The sequence below is a fragment of the Monodelphis domestica genome, chromosome 2, assembly GCF_027887165.1.
Source record: "Monodelphis domestica isolate mMonDom1 chromosome 2, mMonDom1.pri, whole genome shotgun sequence".
In the NCBI taxonomy this organism is placed as follows: Eukaryota; Metazoa; Chordata; class Mammalia; order Didelphimorphia; family Didelphidae; genus Monodelphis; species Monodelphis domestica.
In genome coordinates this window covers 327,938,638-327,963,327 of record NC_077228.1, presented here as the reverse complement: position 1 = coordinate 327,963,327, position 24,690 = coordinate 327,938,638, and the positions used below count along the sequence as shown (strand labels likewise).

Sequence of the window (24,690 nt, the reverse complement as noted above, 5' to 3'; positions counted from 1 at the left end):
AACATATTATATAAGTGATATGGCATATCTACTATATATTAATTATATATAATGTTTATATATTATTAAATAGATGAAAGTATAAACAATATTGAACATGAAGGCATAGGACCTTAGTTCAATCTAATCTAGCTAATCTAGCTTAATAACTATATGTCTTTAAGTAAATTACATCATCCATGAGGAAATTGGGCTCAGGGGTCTTTGAGGTCCATTCTTAACTGTATGCTTAAGCCATCTCACCTCCCTGAGCCTCGGGTTTTTATCAGTAAGACAAGGGGGTTGCATTAAGTGATCTGTTAGGTGCTGTCCAGTTTCAGATCCCATGACAGTAAAAAGACTGAGTGAGAGAATCTCAAGATCAACAATAGTAAATGGAAATGTCAAATAACAAACTCTAGTTAATAATGACTCTTTATAAAGTGCTTTAAGCTTTGCAAAACACTGTATACTAATATGTATACATATATCAGTAGATTCCATATGTTTCACTTGACCACACATATGTAACCTATATCAAATTACTTATAATCTCATCAAGAAGAGAGGGGAAGGAAGGAATAAAAAAATTTGGAAATAAAAAAATAAAACATAAGTAAAAACTTTTTCATGTAATTGGAAAAAATGTTATGGTTTAAATCATACAAAATAGACATATTATCTAATTTGTTGCCTCAGTTTAAGTTTTTTCCATTATGTAGCTGGATATTTATTGTAATCTAAATAAATATTCTCCTTCCTTTGCAATCAGCCTCCTACTCACTTCCACCCCTATTTCAGTTAATCCCTCCATTCATCTCAAATTCTTCTACATAGACAGGTAACTAGAAACCAACTTGTATGAGGGACTCAGCAATTCAGTCTAGCAAACTGTATGGACTTACGATAGCTTTAGTCAATGGAGAAAGACTGAGAAAGTATCATCATTGATGCCTGAAAGTGTGGTAGCCTACTCTTGCCATAAAGAATCCAGGCTCTTCACCTCACCAATTCCACTTCTGGCAGAAATCAGTGTCTATCTCCCTTGCTGCCTCTAAGATTCAGTACACTTGTCTTCTCTTTTCCTAAACAGTCCCTACACTTGAAAAGTGAACCATAATCAACACATGTTTCCAGAGAACTAATGGTAAAGAACATTAACCATTTCCTGACAGGGAGATGATGAACTTAGATGAACAGAATAAGAATGGCTCTCAATACAGTAGTATTTCCACTAAACTTTTTTCTCCTCTTCTACTTTCCTCTACCCAATTCTCTTTTTTAAAAAAATTTGTATAATCATAATAATTTTTAATGTTTATGTAAAAATAATTTTTGGAGTTTATTTTCTGACAATTTGAGTTTCACATTCTCTTCCCTTCTCTATACCCTCCCTAAGATGGTAAGCAATTTGCTATTGATTATCCAACATGCTATCATAAAAAACATTTCCATATTCATCATGTTCTAGAAGAAGACACACACACAAACGAAGAAAATTAAGTGAATAACAATCTGCTTTATTGTCATTCATACTACTTCAGTTCTTTCCCTGGAAGTGGATAGCTTTTTTTTTTATCATAAGCCCTTTAGGGTTGTCTTAGATCATTGAGTTCCTGAGAATAGCTACGTCATTTGTAGATGTTCATCTTTTGGTGTTGCTGTTGCTGTGTATAGTTTTTTCCTGGTATTTACTCCCCTCTGCATCAATTCATAAAGATCTTTCCAGGTTTTTCTGAAATCCTTCTGCTCAACATTTTTTATAGCAAAATAGTATTCCATTACAAATCATATAGCATAACTTGTTCAATCATTCACCAGTTGATGGGCATCCCCTCATTTTCCAATTCTTTGTCACCACAAAGAGAGATGCTATATTTTTGTAAAAACAAGTCCTTTCCCCTTTTTAAAAGACCTTATATGCTGTGTCATGGGGTATACATGGTTTTATAGTCCTTTAGAGACAATTCCAAATTGCTCTTACAAATGGTTGGATCAGTTTACAACTCCCCCAACCATGCATCAGTGTCCCAATTTTCCTATATCCCCTCCAACATATATCATTTTCCTCTTCTGTCATACTAGCTGCTCTGGTAAGTATAAAGTGGTACTTCAGAGTTGTTTTAATTTGTATTTCTTTAATAATAATAATAATAATTTTTTTCATATTACTATAGCTAGCTTTTGATTTTTTCATCTGAGGACTGTTTGTTCATATACTTTGACCATTTGTTAATAGGGGAATGATTTTTGTTCTTATAAACATAACTCAGTTCTCTACATATGAAAAATGAGGCCTCTGTCAGAGATATTTGCCATCAACATTTTTTCCTATTTTTCTGATTTCCTTCTAATCTTGCATTGGTTCTGTTTGTAAAAAAAAACCTTTTAATTTAATATAGTCAAAATATCCACTTTATGTCTCATAATATTCTCTATTTCTTGTTTGGTCATAAATTCTTCCCTTATCCATAGATCTGATAGGTAAACTATTCTGTGCTCCCCTAATACTCTGTCCAACTCACACACCTTTGTTGTCCCCTGTAGACTAGTCTTTGGGGGAAGAGAGGGGCAGATAATTGACTATCCCTTTGTTCCAAATGGAGCTATAGTGATGTTGTGTTCATTTTTTTGAAATAATCATAATAATAGTTCAAAGTTTGTAGCATGGTATCATTTAAAGTTTGCAAAACATGTTATGTATAATATCACATTTGAATTGGAGAGACCAGTCAGTCTATCTCTACTGATTGTATTAACCAGCCCTCTAATCACTCAGGTTATCAACCTAGGAATTATAGTTGATTTCTTATTTGCTCATACCCATCAATTGCTTCTCATCATTCCTACTTCCACAACATTTCCAGTATCTTTCTATTCTGCATCACTTGCACAGCCATCATTCTGGTTTAATACTCTATCACCTCATCTCCACTAATTGCAAGAAGCCTATTAATTGATCTCCCTGCCTCAAGTGTGGAAAAAATGAAAACTATCTTTCTGCTATTTGCATGTTGAAGAAAAAGGAAAGCTGGGCTTTCAGAGACCCAGACTCAAAGTCTACCTCTGATGTTTGTTAGCTATGTACCTTTCAATGAGTGATAATCTCTCTGAGGCTCAGTTACTTCTCTGATCTATAAAACTAATATAATAATGATGACATCCACATGTTATCATGAGGATCAAATAAGATAATGTACCTAAATTGCTCTACAAATCTTAAAGGGGTATGGAAATATTGGCAAGTACTTATTCAATAATTAGTTATTAAACAACCTAATCTGAACAAGGCATAATCCTAGGTGCTAGAGATACAAAGACGGGAAAAACTACAATTCTGCAATCTCAAGAAACTTAATAAATCTTAACAAACAAAACCTCAAAAGAAAAAGTGGAACAATCTATAAAATCACTGCTTTAAAGAGATCCAAAATAAACTTCACTTTGTTTTAATGTATGAACCAAAAAAAACCTCTCCAAACTGTTTTAATCACATGTCCCTTTCAGCACAAAAAAAGGAAGAGCTATGTATACATACACCCAATATATGTATATTAAATTCTTTCTAAATGATAAATATATATACTATTGTATACATTATAAAACTTTCACAAAAATAAAATATTTTAAAGGCTAAAATGAGAATAAAATAATATTAATCCTAGAGTTAATAGAGAGGGACCTGAGGCTTATTGGGTAGGGAAGAGATACAATCATATCCACATTTTAGCAAAATTACTTTATCAACTGGGAAGGATGGATCAGAATGTAAGACCTGAAGTGGAAAAACCAATTAGGGGGCTATTGAAATAGTCTGGGTGAGAGGTGATGAGGCTCTGAATTAAGATGATGATTTTACAGATAGAGGGAAAGGGGTAGATATTACATATGTTAATCAAGTTGATGTGACATAATCAGGAAACTGATTGGGTATATGGGATGAAGGGAAATGAGTACTAACCAATTACTAGGTGGAGACCCTGGGTTACTTTGTTTTTGTTCAGTCATTTTTCAGTCATGTCAGAATCTTCCTGATTCCATTGGGGTTTTCTTGACAAATATACTAGAGTGGTTCTCCATTTCTTTCCTTCTATAAATGAGGAAACTGAATCAAATAGGACTAAGTGACTTGGCCAGGGTCTAATAGCTAGTAAATGCCTGAGGCCAGATTTGTACTCAAAAAGGTGAGACTTCCTGACTCCAGGCCTGGCACTCTATCCACTACATCAACTAGCTACCCATATGAGCAACAAAAATAGACACATTTAGGAAAAGTATCCATTTAGAAAAGAAAATAACAATGTACATTTTTGACAACCTATTGAGCTTGAATGCCTAAGGTACAACTAGGTAGTGATGTCCAGTTAGTTCTGTGATACTATAGTTCAGGAAAAAGAATAGGACTAGATATATAGCTCTGGGAGTCAGAGATAATGATTGGTTCATAGATTGTCGTCTTTCATATTCAAAGATGGCCAAAAGAACATTACTATGTTGGGGTCAATATATAGTGTGTCTGACTGTGGTTCATCAGATTAATACAAACGTGGAAGGTAGCCATAGGTAGGACACACATAGCCAGTAAGATCATTTGGGATAGAGATGTCTCTAAATTGATGTATCTCTGAGTTTCTTTTGAGCTGCTGCAATTTGGCTTTGCTTATAGACCACATCACCTTCTTTGATGTAGACCTGCCATGCTGAGTGACCCTGTACCAGTGTAATTAAGTCCCTGGAAGCAAATGAAATCACAATAACCCAGATATGAGAGAATGATTATCCAGGTAGAATGAGTAGCTAACAGTGTCATAGTTCAGATAGGTCAAAAAGGATGAGGATTGAGAAGAGGTTATTAGAGGTGGCAAATAGGAGATCACAGCTAACTTTGAAAAGATCAATTTCAGCTGAGTGAGGAAAAAAGTTGAGAACTGATAAAATGGAACTAGAGTGATTTCCTCCACAGAAACTGGAACACTTAGAAATGGGCTGGGGGGAAAAGATGTGATTGCACTAACCAATGCCTGGTGATCCTGGGTTGTTCATGTCTTCCCACCTCAAAATGAAAAGTTGAGAGGAGCAGAGAAGATGGATGAGAGTAAGTAACCAATAGTTACTGCCTTGGATCACAGAGTCTGAAGGAAAGAAGATCCAGAGACTGGGAATGACGTGGAAATGTGCCTGTACACCTGATGAGGTGCCTGAGTTGTATTATATTCCTTCCTGCTGTGAGGGGCCCACAACCTGGGAACCCAAGAAAATTTGCAGAGGAGTTGGAAGATGGTGTTATATTGAAGACAAGCCCATGACTGGCTGGGGAGGAAGGAGAAAGGGAGAGAAAGGCTGAGTGTGAGGATGGTAGAAGTGTCACCTATTTTCCTACCATCTGATTGGTTGATCAGTACAGTTTGGGGTCAAATTATGACCTCTACTTTGGATAGCACTGAACTAGAATATAGACAGAGGAATGACAAATTAAAAAAAAAAACAAAAACAACAACTTACTGACAAATTCTGACTCACTTTCTGTTCAGTCAAAGATGTTGAATAGCATTGATTCCTCGATTGCCAGCCCAGGAAGAGATGTTGTGAAATATTTCTTGGGCAGGATTCAGTAAGAACAACTATTTCTTTAATTCCTATCAGCTGCTGGGGCAGGGATTGTCCCTAAGTGCTGTTTTTTAGTACGGTTGAACAGGCATTTGCCAGTTCACATCTCTCATAGCAGATGGCCAGTAAGAGCTCTAACCAGCAATAAAAGGATGAATAAGGGTAGCATTCAGTCTGGATACCAGCTGCAAAAGGTCCTTTGTGCCTGAATTTGTTAGCTCCTGATATAATAGCTGTTCTAGTGTTGAATTGTTTGTTTACTGCTTTTGTGTTTATTTTTCTGATTGTGGGCTTTTTTAAGAATGATAGATTTTTTATCACAAGCCTTGGATTCAAACCCCACCCACCCAACCACCTACTACTGGTGTGATATAGATCATTTCTGGGCCTCAGTTTCCTGAATTGTAAAATGAGGGGATAGATTGTCTCCTCCATCTCAAAATCTGTGAGTTTCTAATCCTGCTTCTACAAAAGAAATCACTGGAAAATCCCCTAATTTTTGAAGTTCTATTTTGCATCACTAGTCCTGAAATACTATTATCAGGCCACAAATTAGATTAAATCTGGTTAAAATTCAAATTTACTGTGGCCCAGATGAAGAAGGGATACAAAAGGAAGTGCACTTAGTGCAGAACTCAAGTAGTTTAAATCCATGGCATTTTGAACATCCTTGAACAAGGTATTCAGAAAATCTGCATAATGTGTTGATACATATTCAGGTATGTTAAACATTCAAAGCATTTACTTGTCTTTGCTCTTTGGTAAAAAATTTTTCAGGTGTGTAATTGAGAATTTCTGCTAATGTAGGAGGAGGATATGGACCTAATGAATCACAAACAGCCAGAAAGTTTGCATAAAAACTGTTGGCCCTTAACTCTTTTTCAGTTAGGTCAGGAAAATGTATGCAGGATTAAATTATTCCTTTCAAAGAGGGCTGATCATTAATCACTGGTCCAGAAATGTTATCAGCTTTTCCTAGGTGGTCCATTGTTCTTTAAATGAAGAATTCTACCATAGCAGTGTTAGTGACTTTTGTCTCTGCTTTGATTATATAATTAGTTCATCAGATATTGAGACCTTTTCTTTTAAGTAATCACCAATAGAGAAGTCCCCAGAATAATGGATAGAGAGTAAACTTTGGCACCTAGCTCATGTGGGTCCAAATCTAACCTCAAATACATATGAGCTGGGTGAACATGGGCAATCCATTTCACTTTTAATCTCTCTCTCTCTCTCTCTCTCTCTCTCTCTCTCTCTCTCTCTCTCTCTCTCTCTCTCTCTCTCTCTCTCACACACACACACACACACACACACACACTCTCTCTCTCTCTCTCTCTCTCTCTCTCTCTCTCTCTCACTCTCTCTCTCTCTCTCTCTCTCTCTCTCTCTCATTGATATGTTTTGTTTTTGTATTACAAACATTTAGTACAGCATAGTTCAGGAATACTGAACTGTTTCAGGAATGTGAAGGTTCTGAGTACATTATAAACATTTACAAATTAATCTCACTTCAAGAGAAGTCTCTTGTAATTAAATAAAACAGTTAAATAAAACCAATAATATATTAAATTCATCTGAAAAGTATTTGCAACTTTTCATATCTGTAATAACTCTCCCATCAATCTGTTTTTAAATTAATAGAAGTCTGTTTTCTTTCCCTCTGACCTATCCCACTTAAAAAAAAGTTCTGTAATGAATGAATGAATATAATAATTAAGCACAACAAATTCATTCAGTGGCAATTGATAGATGGTATACAAACATACATACATACAAACATAGATTCTGTTTAAATCTGTGACCTAATTCTCTCATATTTTAGTAATGGGTAGCATCATCAAGCCTCTGGAATCAAGACTGGTCATTGAATTGATCATAGTTTTTTGTTTCGAAGTCATTTGTCTTTATACTTTTATTGCCATTGTGCAAATTGTTCTGGTTCTGATCACTTCATTCTATTAATAGTTCATACAAATCTTTCCATGTCTTTCTGAAGTCATCTGTTTCCTCATTTCTTATAATACAGTAGCACTCAAGAACATTGATATACAGTTTATTCAGTCATTTCTTTGTTGTTGTACATATCCTCTTAGTTTCCAGCATTTCTCTAAGTTAAAGAACTAATTTAACTAGGTTTAGTAAGAATGGCTAGTATGTATGAGTGATATTAATTTTCACACCAGAAGATTCTGATTCAATGTAGTCAGAACAAATACAATTATCTGTCTGATTCATGTACTTGTGTATACATGAAACCAATGGAAAATATACACATATGTATGTATGCTTACATAGATTGATAAATAGTACTGCTGAAGAGGGGGTTCATATATATGTGTGTGTGAAACCAGTGGACCATACAAATCCATGCAGGTATGTATGCCTATATGTATGTCTAAAACCAATGGGCCACGCACACATATGTAGAGAAATTCCATATTTAAATATATGTGTGTAGCCAGAGGACCATATTTATGCATGTATGCCTATATATTTAAATATATATTTTAATAACAATGGGCCGTGTGTGCATGTACATATATGTGTACATATACATATATAACACCAGTAGACCACATATGCATGTATGTGTGCCTATGTGACTGTGTGAAACCAATGGACTATACACACATTTTTATTGTTCAATATTTAGGCATGTCCTACACGTATATGTATAGACTCCATGTGCCATAGCTGTTCATGGGGTTTTCTTGACAAAGATACTGGAGTAGTTTGTTATTCTCCAGTGATCCGAGAGGCCCTTTTATCAGGTAATCAGTAGTTAAGTGATTTGCCCAGGGTCACACAATTAGAAGTGTCTCGGGCTGGATTTGAACTCCTATCTTCCTGATTCCAGGCCCTTTGTTTTATTCACTGAACCACATGTTGCCTCAATATACAAATATAGATGTGGATATATTTCTTACAGTGAAATAGTACTCAAGAACATTAATATACCACAATTTATTCAGTCATTCCTCAGTTGTTGGACACATCCTCTTGGTTTCCAGAATATATTAATGTGTTTGTGTATGTGTATATGTATATATGTGGAGGCAGCTAGTGGGTCAGTGAATATATATGTATGTGTACATGTATATGTCTTAAGTTATGTATGCATGAAATCAATGGTCCATGCACACATATATGTATGTCTATACATAAAACCAACTAATAAAATGCATTATGTGTATGCATGGCTTTAAATACAAATGTGCATGTGCGAGTAGGTATACATGTACATACACATATGTACATATATACACACACATACACATGTATATGAGGGAGTCCAAAATAGAATGCACAAAGTCATTTTTCTGCCCTTGTACCCAACTTCTAAAAACTTGCCAGTCCTGGAGATCAATCAGGAGTTGTTCTGCAATTTCAGCAAAGTATATGTCCCTCAGCAAGAAGCCAGAGAAAGCCATGATTTCCCCTAATCACCCTTGTATCATATATGTAAATACATGTACATATTTATATCATGCATGCATATATGTATTTATTCAGAAATCATTCATTAAATATTTTGTGTGTGCCAGGCACTATGATAATGGTAAAAATAAAATGATGAAAATGAATAAATCCCTGCCTAAAAAGAGCTTGTGAAAATCAATATGAATATGAACATGGAATATTAAATAGAAAATAAATTCAAAGTAATTTCCATTGGGGGGAAGGTTCTAACCACTGATGAGGGGAAGAGGGGAAACCAAGAAAGGTTTTCTGTAATAAAGTAGCACTTGAGCTGAGCTTTGATACATAATTTTAAAATTTGCAAAATCCTTTATATATAACACATAATATTTCATCTGAGCCTCACCAATAGATCCAGATTAAAAAATTTTAATTACAGAATGAATTAATGTTCAAATATGAGAGCTAGACAGGAACTTCGAGGTCATCTATTCCAATCATTTTACAGATTGGGAAGCTGAAAGTACAGAGTAACGATGTGCCCAAAGGCACACAGCTAGTTAGAAGGCAAAGCAACTACTAGACACCAGTTTTCCTTCATCCAAGTGAAAATGTTCTTTCCACTGCCAACTACAAGTTTTCAAGATAGTTCTCTGTTTCCATTTAAGTTCCCTTTTTTCTTCTCCAGTGAACTACATTCCTAAATTCTGTCCCAAGAATTATTTCTGTTTTCCTGGTATTTGCCAAAAATACTATTCAAAATACTAGGATGGGATACAAATAGGAGTGATTCTATAATGCACTTGACCAGTGTTTCTCATTTGACTTACTCTGGTTACATTTTTTTAATTTTTAAAAATTTATTAAATATGTTTTCCCTTTCTCTTCTTTTGCAAACCTGCCCTGCTCCCAAAAAACAATTGACTACAGCCAATTCATCTTCATAGCAGCTACATTCATGTTTTGTCAGGTTCTTAGAGGAATATTTTCAACCGTAAAATTTTTTCCAGTTATCTGGTAAGTCTGGTCCCTTTTTTCATAGCAGATCTTTTAACTCTCAGCTCATTCTCATTAAACTTCACCCTACTCCTTCTGAACATTTTGGGAAATAAAAATATTGATCTCAGGAAAATGCATACAAAGAACCTTTCAGAACTCAGTCTAATATCGACATTATAATTTATGCAGTCTTGACAAGCAATATCTAATATATACTAATTGCTTTTCCCAAGAGCTTCTTCATTAACACCAACAAAACTTCACTTTTTTCACCTCATTAAAACCTGCAATATTCCATGTTCAAATTCTATAAATTTTGTTGTTTTGCATAAGGTAGGAAAAAAGGGCCTTGACATCTGGAGTGCTGACACCAAGTTTTACTCTTCCCTCACTGACCAGAGCTACCTAGTAACATTGAGATTTCTCTCCTTGATATTTAAGGCCTTCCATGATGTGACATGTTATGTTTCTATCCTTATTTCATATCACTTTCCCCTCCAACTACCACATACAATCTATGGTCCTATGAAACTGGATTTCTGTCTGCCTCTAAATAAATCCTACAATTTCCCACCAACATAATTTTATTCATACAGTTCCATATGCCTGAAATGACCTTCTTCCCTAGCTTTGTCTATTGGATTTTAATTCATCCTTTAAAAGTCAACTCAGGTGCCACCTTCCCCATATTTTCCCATATAACCTTCCCCAATTTTCCCATTGATAACAACATTCCTCCTCAGAATTTGCATGGTAAATTTTTTTGTAACTCTCATGCTTTTAACATATATATGTATGTATATATATATATATATTTGTGTGTATATATGTTTGTGTGTATGCATGTGTGTATGCATTAAAGTTATTCCTGATCCTATCTTATTCTCCTACTAAGGCATCAGATCTTTGAGAATAGGAACCATGTATAATTTAAATTTTTTACTAGCATTTAGCCCAACACTCTGCCTACAGTAGATACTTAATAAATGTGTACTTTTTTATTTTTAGTGTCTTTCTTCACTGGTTTTCCATGACATTGCCTTTTCTTGGTTCTGTCACTCCTCAGCTTTATCATTCATATTCTGTCCCCTATACATAGGTATAATCTGGAGCCCTGTCCTGGGTCCTCTTCTCTTTCTATAATCTCACTTTGTGACACTCATTATTTCCTGGGCATTCAAGTATCATCTCTTCATAGATGAGTCCCAAATCTAGAAATCCATCCTTCAAATCTCTCCTGAATTCCAGACCCATATCACCAAATGCTTGCTGGATAGCTATATCTAGCTAACCCATAAACATCTCATATATCCAAAAACAGAACTCAGGATCATTAGCCCTAAATATTTAAGTGAGTTAGTAGATAAATTATTAGACTTGAGTTTATAGAGACCTAAGTTCAAATCCTTCAAATCAAATCCAGATACTTACTAGCTATTGTAACCCAAGATGGGACATCTAACTTTTCTCTACCTCTGTCTCTTCATTTGTAAAATGGGAATAATAGCACCTGCCTCACAAGATTACTTTGAAGATCAAATAAGATAATATATATAAAATGTTTCCCATACCTTGAAGTATTAGGTGTTACCATCATCAAATTTATGACTACTTTAAACTTCTCTAACCAAGGTATATAACTTTGGAATCAATCTTAACTCTTCATACTCCCTCATTTTCTATAGCCAGTCAGTTGCCAAATATTTTCCACTCTACCTCCAGGGTGTCTCTTGTTCATCTCCATCCCCTTTTCTCCATTCATTTCACTTAATAATGATCCTAGTTCAGGTCTTGTTACCTCTCATCTGGACTATTGCAATGACCCAATCCAATCTTTTCTCAAAACCATTTTCCACACACCTGCCAAATTGATATTTATAAAGACTCTCTGACCATGTTACTGACTTTTTGGAGAAATTTCAATGGATTTCTATCACCTCCAGGATAAGATATACATTTCTGCTTTAGTATTTAAGTCTTTTACAATCTGGACACATCTTCCATTTTCTAGACTCATTTAATATTATTACTTATTACACACTTGACATTGCAATGCAACTGGATAATTTGCTCCTCTCTAGAGAGGACATTCCATCTTTCACCTCCAATTCTTTACCTAGGCATTCCAACATACCTATAATGTCTATAATCTCACCTCTCTCTCTCTCTCTCTCTCTCTCTCTCCCCCAAACATGGGTTTTTCACTGAGTAACTACTACTGGCTGCTTTAGGGCAGGAAATGTGGAAGGTACATATAAACCTGCAGCTTTCTGACCAGAGGTTAGAGACTAAATTTCATTAGGTTGAATTTTGCTAGCTGAAGAGACTAATAGTAGCTGGGGCATAAATAGAATTCCTATCACTGAAAAACAATCTGGAGTTGTCTGTGTCCTCTAAACAAGGTGCCAAAATATATTTCAAGCTACCCCAGGGAGTTGCCTCTCACATTCCTCCCAGCAAAGACTCCTACTGTAAGCTCAACACACTCATCAGCTATAATTACATGACTTAAGTCAAAGAATTGTGGTTTGAACCCAGATCATCTAACTCCAAATCTAGAGTTCTTAGTGACTAGTTATATTATCCTATTCACTGAAAAACATATCTGAATCTTCATATAGATGCATAAAATTATCATCATTATTGCTTAACATTTACATTGAACTTCAAAGTGGAAGCATATTTCAGTGGATAGATGACCAGACTTGGAGACAAGATCTTGGTTCAAGATCTGCTTCTGACATATCCTAGCAGAGAGACAAATCTCTTAATCTCTCAATATCCCCAAGTAACTCTCAACAATTTACACAAGTAGAGTTAGAGGGAGCTTCCACTCAGTGAGCTTCTGAAATTGATTGAGGATGTCACCAAAAAAATCAGAGGTACCCCCTAATCAACTTCCCTCAAATTATCTATGTGACCTTAGGCAAGTAATTCAGGCTCTTGGGGTCCCCCTTACCTCATTTATAAACTGAGAAAGCTGAACAAGTTGGTCTCTGAGACACCTTCCACTTCTAAATCTATGCTCCTAAGAAATATTAAAGTCAATCTCTTCAAAATGACCTTATTTAGGATCTGACAAATCTTGGGATGCATTCAATCTGATTCAACACTATCATTTCAATTTATTTTAATAAGCAGATAGAAATATTTGTAAAGTACAGTGTCAGTGCTTTGATATCTGAAATTCCAACACCAATAAAATCAGACATGGACTTTCCCCACTACCCCCAAAATAGCACTTTTCAGTTTACAAAGTGTTTGCTTAAAATTACTTGATTCAATCCTCCCATCAGTCCTATGCTTTAAGAAAGAGATCACTGTTCCAATTTTTTGAGACCAAGTGACTTGCCCAAGGTCGTACAGTTGATAAAGAGCAAAGATGTCTAGATGATATACCTGTGTCGTGTACAGTTACATACTCAGCAACATATCTATTTTCTCTTCTTTCAGAACATCTCATTAAAGAAAACCATGTCAAATACAAGTTCATGGAAGATGTCTCTAGTTTTGACAATGCAAGAACAGCAAAAGTGTCCAAAGTGTCAACCATCAGGAGGATATTTGATTTGGTGGGGCATCGGTCCAAAAGATCCATATCCTTCCCAACAGGGATTAAAATCTGTCCACAAGAATCAATGAAACAAATCTTGGCCAATCTCCAGGCTTATTACAAACTACGAGGTGAGAAGACAAAAGTCTCCACTGACTTTCCATTCTCTTCCATTTAATTGAGTTTATCAGTCAACTATAATGTTACCTAGAGGTTTTTGAACTGTATTATTCACTCTTCCATCTTTGCAAGTTACCTAGATGCTTGAGTGGTAAAATCAATTACTGTAACAATTTTAGAAAACTGATTAAACTTCATAGCAACCTTTTTTTTTTTAATGTCAGGTCAGTAATGTAGTAAATAAGGAGTCAGTCCAAGAAGTGGGAAGACCTTGGTTCAAATATAGCCTCAGAAATTTATCAACTCGGTGAGCCTAAGCAAAACAATTAATTGTTCTATGACTCAGTTTTGTTATCTATAAAGTGGGAATAATAATAGCACTTACTTTCCACGATTTTATGAGAATAAAATTGGATAATATTTGTAAATCCTTTTGCAAACCTTAAAGCACTATATAAATGCTATTATTGTTATTATTATTAACAAATAATAATAACTAGATTTACTTAATTGTTTTACCTTCTAACAAAAAAACTTCTCTTGCAGAGTAGGAGAAATCTACAAATATAAAATCAAGACACATCAGTAAAACTTTTTTTTTTTAACTCATACCTTCTGTCTTAGAACCAATACTGTGTATTGGTTCCAAGGCAGAAGAGTGGTAAGGGCTAGGCAATGGGGGTTAAGTGACTTGTCCAGAGTCCCACAGCTAGGAAGTGTCTACAGCTAGATTTGAACCTAGGATCTCCCATCTCCAGGCCTAGCTCTCAATCCACTGAGCAACCCAGCTGCCCCCCAGTAAAACTTTACACCAAGAAATTATAAAGGTTGAAAGGGCTTTGTATTTTATAATAACAGTTAATGCAGCACAAAACCATTAGGCATTTAACAGGAAAAATATTGTCTTAGTATTTACAAATCCATTTAATTTATTCATATTTAAGCAAAGTGGAATTGTTCAAGTTGTTCTCATAAAATGAAAAGCACAAAGTGTTTCTAGAACTGAGGAACTAAGGCTAATTTGTAGCTAGATGTGTCAAAAAAATTCTTAAACAGCAAGATGTGCCAGTTTCCAAAAAATGAAAAGCAATATTACCATACAAGTGTTCACCTGACTCCTGATCCTGTTTAGTACCATGTACATATGGCAGATCCAGCAAAAACCACTAGAGTCTGGAGCCCAGGAAGAACATCTGTGAGTGCAGAGGTGTCCCAAATTAGCAGCAGTGAGCAAGTGATGATGCAGAGATGTTAACAGAATTTACTAGACAATTACCATTGTTTCCAGGGGAGTTACAGGACACTTATTGTCTATAAGAGGCATACAGCCAACGACTGATGTCATATAATGCACCAAGAAATAATTATGAAATTAAATCACACCACTATGAGCTCCTTGGGTGATTTCCAATAATGCAAAGGTGTCTCATTTTGCCCAGGCTCCAAACCTGTATTATCTTGCAAGTTGGAGGTAAAATGGCTCTCCAATTTCATCCTCAGACATTTACTTCCAACATAATATGGACACTGTCATCTTGCTTTATTTTAAGCCCATACACTTGAAACAGCTGGTGCATACACCATCAGCATATGGTAGAGGATGTTGATTGAGATGCAGTTGTACACCAAGTTAGAGAAATTTTGGAGCACTCGCCTCTTGCCATGTTTCAGAGCATCTGATTCTATGATAGTATCAAGAAGTGAATTAATTTAGGGTATTCGTGTTGGGTTTTAGAGACATAATTAATTAGGAGAGTCACACAAAAAAATTGAAACCTTGAAGAACTCATATGTTTCATTTCATTGGGAGATGAATATTTCATGTTTGCTCTCCTAATAGGAAAAAAAAACCAAATCAAAACACTTACAAATGCCAAGTTTCTGGACCCAATTTAGAAAGGCTCTAACAAATGAGAATTATGCTGAAGATACTAGCCAAAGTCATGAATATCAGACCCCTTGTTTTCATAAATATATTTGTTACTGATGATAATTCAAGGTAATTTCCACATATGTACACATGAATTATTCAAGACATTCTATTATAAAACTTCTATGCACTTACACATTTTCTAATATTCAGCAAACAACTATCATTTATTAAGCACCTTCTCTGAATAAGGCATTGTGCTAAATGCTGAAAAGGGAAACAACAATCATTTCTAAGCACCTGCTATTAAGAAGAAATTGAACTAAATTCTGGAAAGTCAAATACAATAAAAGAAAAAAAAACAACCCTTGCCCTCCAGGAGCTTAAATTCTAGTGATCTATGATAATAATTGATCTGTCATCCCTCCTACTAAATTATGAGCTCCTTCAAGGCAGAGGCTAGGTCATTTTTCATCTTTATATTCCTAGTTCCTGCACAGTACCTTGCACAAAATAGGTACTTAATAAATGTTTATTGATTTCTTTTGGCCCAGAATTATGACTCTATCAGTGTAGTCAGCTTCTGGAATATAAACTCCTTCAACCATCAAAAATCAGAAACATTTCTATAACTTCTAGATTCAAAGAGTTGCCTGGGACAGTACAGCCAGTGTATGTTAGAGGCAACACTTGAACCCAAGTCTTCTTCACTCCAAGGTTGTTTCTAGCTTCTATGGCACACTGCCTATTTTGCAAAAGTTTAAGTGAACTACAATCAATTAGGTTTAGGTATGCTAGTGAGCCTGTGTGATGACACTAGTTCAATTACATATTATTTTTACAGAGATAGAAAGTTATATAAGCTCATAGGATCATAGCTTTAGAGCTGAAAATAACTTCATCAGCTATCTGGTCTAATCTTCTTTCAACAGAGGAAATTGAGAACCAAAAAGGTTAATTGACTTACCCCAAGTTACACAGGGATGAAGTGAATGCTATTTATGCCCACATCAGAATAAATAAACATAAATTCATAAACAAATATCTTTAAGTGCTCTAGCCTTATTTATGACAGCCACAATGGCAAACTTAAGGATCCCTTGTTACTTGCGTTAGGGGAAAGACATTACTTTCAGCTGCTGAATTTCTGCTACACAAAGCTTTCATTCTCATCTTCCCCTTGATTAAGTTCACATCTTTCTGTCTCTGGTTTCCTTGGGTAAAATAAACCACAGTGGAGATATTTTCCATAGCAATGGATGAACCATTATGGCTGTATAAAAATGGAATAATATTTAGTAATCACTATGAAGTTTCTTTGCATCTTAACAAGTGTGTTCACCAAGAAATCCTCCAGATACAAAGGTCTGTTTCTTTGACAGTCACTCACTAAATGTTCTCAGAATTCTTGTCACACTGTAATCTGTGGAAGTGTAGGATCATGTCAAGGTTGAGTCTAAGTTAGCATTATTTGGGCTTGGGGGAAACCCTTTGTCAGCCCTCAAAATCAAAGGGGACATAAAAATAACTTTTCACCACCTAATGAATAAACATGATATGCATCACTTTTTAATATTCTCTAAAACACATTACAACATTTAAATATTGTTCCTAGATCCAAGATTAGAGCTAGCAGTAGGCAAAATAGTGAAGGAGACAAAGCTTATCTTCTATATCTTCCTATTCTGTACCTTTTTCCCCTTCTGCAATGCCCCCAACCCTCCCAAAAGGTTAATGCATCTATGTTTTATCTTCTCCTTCCTGCCTCAAAGAATAAAATGGTTCTCATCCCATGTGAAGTTAATCCACTCAGCTTTGTAATTCTGTCCTGCTGCAAAGCTGTGAGCACTAGTGATTACAAACTCACCAAATCCACTAAGGTAGTAATGCCATTCAGCAATACAACCAACTAGCCATCCACGGAACCTGAGCATCTTGCCATTTGATGATGCTCATGTATTCCTTTCATCCCTCACTGAGCATCTGTTACTCTAAAAACAATAATCAAAGAAACATTGCCATAGCTACTGGAAAGTGTATCTCCATCAATCCACTGTCCTATCACTCCATACGCCATCCTTGTAACTCCCTAGATCAAACCTTCCTTTTTGGACCTCCATATATTGACATACTATCCCATCCACTTCTGTGACTTTTCCAGACGTTTCCATATCTCCTCAAACCTCCCATGTTTCCCCCCACTCCTTCTACCTTCGTGGCTGAGAACATTGCCTCATATTATACTGAAAAAAGATGAGATAAATCACAGAAAGCTCCCTTTTCCCTCATAACACTACTCAGATGTTTTCTTTAACTGTCTCATCTTACTAAATGATTTTAATTCATTAGCTGCCATTTGCATTGAGGATCCTCACTTTTTTTCAATGTGTCAAAAGTTACCCATTTTCTGCTCTGGCTTACTTAGCTAGAAGCATAAGATAATGGCGAGACTTTAGTCCCATAAGGGGCTATAGCAGCTATCTAATCTAAACCAATCATTATAATGAGAGGGAACACTGATATCCCCAAATTCACAACATATTGAAAGCAACCGAGCAAGAATTTGAATCAAGATTATCTGACTCTAAATACAAGGTTCTTTCCATCCTCCCTTAACTAAGATCAAAGCCCTGAGTTCAATGGGATGATGCTATGACAGTGGAAATTCCATAGTAATCATTAAATGTTATCGTGATATAGTAGAAAAAGCTCTTTGCTTTGGAGTTTAGAAGACCAAAGCTTCAATCCTGCCTCTTCCATATAGCTAGTAGCTATATAAACTTAAATATTTACTTAACTTTTCTAGGCTTCAGTTTCCTCATTTGAAAAAAATGAAAGGGGTTGGCCTAGATAAGCTTTGAAGATCTTTCCATCTCTAATTCTATGCATCTTTGGAAGAGAAATAGCTTAAAAGAATGGGACACTTCTTGTCTATTGAAACCATGCTCCAGTAGGTAAAAATTGGCCTTGATTAAAATAGCTAAAATAATGGAAAGAGCTTCTATTTTGAGGAACTCAGAGTTTCTAGGGTTCTCCTAACAAAAGGCCATCTGGATATGGAAAACCTTAGAAGGGAGCAGACATACCAGCCAAATGAATATGGCCCTAATATTATGTAAGCCACAGGAAATCTATATTCTGCTCCTAATAAACTAGTGTGCTTATTACCAGGATCACATCTCTAAGCATCATCAAAGTCAACTACACATTATGAATTGAGAGTTACCTTAAAGTCTCATTGATGCTTCACCACCATCCCCAGGAAGTCTCCCTGGTATATCCAGTGAAACATGAATTCCAACAGAGCAACTTCATTCCTGTAAGCCTGACAGTATGAAAAATCAGTACTAAATCCTGTATCTTGACCCCAACATCATAATATCATTGGTGATCTTCAAAAATGAAGGACAAACAATTAAAGCATTAATAAATTGCACAGAATTACAATATATGTGTCCAGTTTACTGAATCATTATTTTAGAGTAATAAGGGAATATATAGATTATCTAGCCAACCCCACATTTTACAGATGAGACATAGAAAGGTTCTGTGACTTGCCCATCACACAGTAATTTTTTTAAACCCTTACTTCTGTCTTGGAATCAATACTGTGTATTGGTTCCAAAGCAGAAGAGTGGTAAGGGCTGGGCAATGGGGGTCAAGTGACATGCCCAGGGTCATACAGCTGGGAAGTGTCTGAGCCCAGATTTGAAGCTAGGACCTCCTGTCTCTATGCCTGGCTCTCAGTCTACTGAGTTACCCAACGGCCCCCACACAGTCATATTTTTAAGTGCATATGCTTTAGATCTTTTGTTAAACCAAGAAGCAGTATCACATGCTGGAATTTTGCAATAACTAGCACTCTTAAATAGCTGTGGAATTATAGTAAATATAAAGAACTTTGGGGAGGGTTTCTAGCTAGAGCTGATGTACCTACAAACAACCAGGTATGATTATGATCCTAGGTCCTGAGCTACTAAGATTAAAGGAATGTTGTCACTAAGGAAGAAAAAGACCAGAAGTGTAAGAGTGGCGGCAACAAAGACAGTGATCTACATTCCAAACTTGACTGGAGCCTGGCTTGGGTACTTCCTGCCAGATTCTTTAGGAGGAGTTGATTCTTCAAGACAATGTAGGATTTATAGAAAAATAGATCTATAGTTGGAAGGAATCTCTGTAGTCACCTAATCCAGAGATAGCCAACACAAGATTTCTAAGTTGACCCCAAGTCATATAAAAATGTAATTGGAAAATAGTTTATTTTATTTAATTTTTTACTTAAAAATATTTTCCCATGTTTTCATATTTGATTTTCTTTCCCTCCCCTCTTTCCTCTCCTCTCCTGGATCTAATAAGCACTTCCACTGATTTATACAAATGTTATCACTTACACCTATTTCTATATTATTCATTTTTTAAATAGAGCAATCTTTTAAAACCAAAAGCCCAAATCATATATCCATATAAAAAATAAGTCATTTGTTTTTCTTCTGTGTTTCTACTGCCACCATTCTTTCTCTCAACGTGGATAACATTCTTTCTCATAAGTCCATTGGGATTGTCACGTATCAGCAAAGTCTATTACATTGTATTGTTAATTGGGAAATAATTTAACAAAATAAGTAGGAACAAAATGGTATATATGTTGGGAGGTAGGAGGCTTTTAAGTCAATAGGCAGCTTTTGGAATCCTTATGGATTGATGGCCTCCATTTCTATCTGAGATTGATACCACCAACCCTCTATTTTACATACTCTCGTCCATTTTTCTAATATTCAACAAAGAAACTGAAGCTCAGGTCAGATAAGTAAATTACCCAAAGTGACACAAGTAATAAATATCAGAGGTGTGATTTAAACCAGGTCCCCTATACCTAAAGCTGTTGTTTTTTTCTCTGTACCACAGTACCTAGAAAGCAAATATTACAACCTGGAATTATGCTCAATTATAAAATTTTGTATATCCTTAGAACCACAATACCATTGTTGACTCTATTTTCCTGGGTGATCATGAAAAATGGAAAAGAACCTATTTGTTCCAAAATATTAATAGAAGCTCTCTCTGGTGCAAAAGAACTGGAATTTGAGGGGATGCCTATCAATTGGGAAATGGCTAAACAAGTTATGACATATGATTTCGATAAAATACTAATGCACCATAAGGAATGATGAGGAGGTTAATTTTTTTAAAACCAAAATTATCGATAGATCTCGATGAAATTATGAAAAAATTAAACAAGTAGAGTCAAGAGAAAATTATATACAACTACAAAATTAACATTCAAAGAATAACTTGTGACTGTCTGCCTTCAGAGAAAGAACTGATAAACAGAAGCACAAAAGATAGAGTTTATATATACATTTTTTGTCAAATGATGCCTTGTCTAGGGCATGGAAGAGAGAGAGGGAGAAATCAGGGAATGGTGATATAACCAATACAAAAAAAATTAATAAAATTTTCCTAATAAAAGAAAGTGAACATCTGCAAAAAAGAAATAATTTTTGGATCAACACTCTCCAGAGAATAATAGTATTCATCTAAGCAGTATATGATACAATAGAAAAAAACAATGTTTTGGAGTGAAAGGACCTAAATTCAAATCCTAACTCTGCCATTTGTTTCCTAGACAACCTTAGATAAATCATTTAACTTCCTTTGGCATCAGTTTCTTCATCTATTAAAAAAAGGAGGGAGTAGAGGGAAAAGGAAAGGGATTAGATTAGATGGTCCCGAAGGTGCTTTCCAGTTCTAATCATTGATATTACCTTATTTTATAAAACTGTGGTGTTGGAGGGTGTTGGGGATCAATTTGGAAAAGGGTGAATGTTCCCTCCTCCTAGGCAAAGTTTCCATATTTAACCACCCTCCTTTATAGTCTGTCAGGAAGCTGTGTGGGAAGCCTATCGAATCTTCCTGGACCGTATCCCTGACACAAATGAATACCAGAATTGGGTCAGTGCCTGCCAGAGGGAGACTTACTGCATTTTTGACATTGGAGAAACCTTCAGCAAATCTCAGGAGCTCCAAGAACTTCTCCAGCAGGTGAACAACTTCCCAGACCCTCTCCTCTTCTTCCCTCCTCTAAGATAACTTATCTTGACTAAAACAGGACAGAGTGGTCGGGAAGGCAAGTGAGGGAGCTCATAACTCTGCTTGGTGCAGAATTGTTAGGAGATGGGGCTCTAGAAAGGAAATGTGAAGTAGGTCACAGAATTGCTGGATTGATTTTATCTCCTAACAAAATGACTTCTTTTATCTCTTTTTTTTCTCCCAGCGTTTAAAGCATCAACATTTCCCTGAGAGGTGAGTACCCCCTATGACAACTTACTTATAGAGGATCATAGAGTTTACAGCTACAAAGGACTTTGGAGAGCATCTAGGCCAGGGATTCTTCACAGTGTTTGTGTCCTATACTCCTTTGGCTAATAGATGAAGTATGTAGGCCCTCTCAGGAGAATACTTTGAAATAAGTAAAGAAAGACTAAATTTCAGTTAGAAGTTTAATAAAAATAAACGTTTATTTTTTCCCAACAAAGTTCATAGACCTTTGGAAATCTATGATCTTTGGGTTAAGAATGCCAGATGTAACCTCACTCCCACATTTTTCAAAGGTGGAAAAAAAAGTCCCAAAGAGGCAAAGTAATTGTGAATCAGGATTCAAACCCAGGTGACATGATTTTTAGGATCATACAGTTAGAGCCCATAGGGACCTTAGAGGTCATTGTGTCCAATCCCTTTTTTTAACAGAAAAATAAACTGAGACCCAGAAATCTCTAGGGTCACCTAGCTAACAAGTTTCTGAGGCAAGATTTGATGAAGTCTCCTTGGGTCTAAGTCCAAGGTCTTATCTATTCTGCCATTGGATAATTAGAATGTTGTACCCTCCTGGACTACATTCCCCAGAATTCCTTTAATATTTCCCAGGATTCCTTTCCTTTCTCTCCCATGTTGTGTCCTCACATTTTGGTAAATAAGTGGTGTGTAACTCCGCCATCTCGTGCTTTTCTCTCAGGACTGAAACTGGGTTAGCTCCCTCTTTACTCTAGCTTTTTATTTTCCTTTATTTCAAGTTATTATTAATAAATCTTATTAAATATAATATTTGGTGATATTGTATATTAATTTTAAGGTCACACCATGCCATTGCTTAACAATGTAAAGTACAACATTTTCTGCACTATGACATAGGGACCCTCACATTGGACGCCCTTCACTCAGGATTTTAGATTTTGAGCTAGAAGTGACCCTAAGCTTCACCTAGTCTAACCCCTTGGTTTTATAAATGAAAACCCTGACATCCAAAGAGAATACGCGATTTTTCCAAAGTAATACAGTAGTAAAAGAGTAAAGAGTAGAAATGGAATGTGGAATCTAAGCCCTCTGACTCCAAATCTGATGGATTATTTTTTTTTCCATTAAGCAAAATCATTTTCTAAAAAAAGATGATATAATGGAGTAAAACTGAGTTATTTGTGTGTTTATAATAGTAGGTCAGCTTTTATGAACATTATTTAAGAGATAGATGTTTATTTTATAGTCGGTAAAACATTCACATATCTCACACCAAATTAGTAGAGCTCTAAGGTCTATTCTCACCTCAACGGGAGCCAGAACTAAGAATTTTTCACCAAGAGAATTCCCAGGCTATGCCCAGGGCAAGCAGCATAGAATCAGGCCAAGTACAAGGCCTCTGTTATAGGGGAGGGGTAGGAAGAAGAAGGCCACTTGTATCTGCCATTTGGTATCTTCCTGTTTTAATCAATTATCCTTGTTAAATAGGTCCTTAGCAGGGTTGTTCCTGCACTGCTAAAGGACAGTGAATGCTATCAGTAATCTCTCAATCCAGTGCCCTGGGACAAAGCCCCAGTAGTCCCCCCACCCCCCAACTTATGATTCTGGAATCTGAAAAAAACTGGAATTCAATTGAAAAAATCGAGTTATTAAGAAAAGTTAAAATATATATATATATATATATATATATATATATATCTCAGGAAAATAATGAAATCTTACATTAACGATGTCAAACTTGAATAAAAGCAGGGGCCAATAAACCATACATAAGCATTCCTGCAGGGCCCATATCGACTTAGAAATCTATTATTATTATTATTATCATTATTATCTGTTTTTTACTGTGTTTCCATTTATTTTAGTAAATACTTCTCAGGTACATTTTAATCTCATTAGAGCTGTAGTCAGAAGCATTATGGGCCACAGTCATGTTGGACATATTTGAAGATAAGGTGAAGTCAGAGACCCAAGACTATACATTTTAGAACAGTGAAAATCCCAAAAACAAATAAGGGAGACCCAAAAGGAACTGAATAAATCATGACTGATTCTCTGAATATCTTTCACGTCCACCCGCCTCTTCTCACATTTGCCAGCATTTTAGACCAGATCCTTACCATCTCCCATAACGTGAGCAGAGCAGCCTTCTAACTGACCCTCCGACCTCCAGTCCAACCACTCATCCTTCATATGCTTTACTTTCAATATAGTATTCCTCCATTCTATTTTTTTTAACCTTATGTTCTGTCTTAGAATGGATACCATCAGTTCTAAAGCAGAAAAGTGGTAAGGGCTGGACAATTGGGGTGAGTAACAGCTAGAAAGTATCTGAGGCCAGATTTGAAACCAGGACCTCCCATCTCCAGGACTCCACCAAGCCACTTAGCTGCCCCTATTTCAATACTCTAAAAGTAACTCTATATTACCCACAGTAAAGTGCAAGCTCATTAGGCTGACATTCAAGACCCTCCACACTTTTCTGCTCTCACCATATTTTTCACAACTACCCTACATAATGATCAGAGAGCACATGTTGTTCATCCCAGTCTCCACACTACAGAGAGTTGAAAGAATACTGCATTTTGAGTTTGAAGATCCAAGTTCAAATCCTGTCCTGGCTACTTACTGGTGACTTTGGGCAAGTAATTTAACTTCTCTTGGTCTCAGTTTTGTCCTCTGTAAAATGAGGGGTTTGGTCTAGATGACCTATAAGTCCCCTTTCAGCTGTAAATCTATGCTCCTCTGGCCAAACACATTCTCCTTTCCACCTAACCAAAAACTAATCATTAGAGCTACTTAATAAATGCTAGTTGACTTGATCTGTTTGTGACTGAGGATCTCTGATAGA

General features: G+C 35.8%; 1 protein-coding gene across 1 annotated transcript in view; it reads left to right on the top strand.

The window, feature by feature from the left end:
* The window catches only part of IMPG1 (interphotoreceptor matrix proteoglycan 1), a 194,373-nt gene that overhangs the window by 31,046 nt on the left and 138,637 nt on the right, over positions 1-24,690 (top strand). Inside the window, exons 2-4 of the mRNA XM_056814722.1 lie at positions 13,459-13,689; positions 21,424-21,590; positions 21,823-21,851. Of these exons, the coding sequence (XP_056670700.1) occupies positions 13,459-13,689; positions 21,424-21,590; positions 21,823-21,851 (427 nt within the window). The remainder of the gene's footprint in view (positions 1-13,458; positions 13,690-21,423; positions 21,591-21,822; positions 21,852-24,690) is intronic.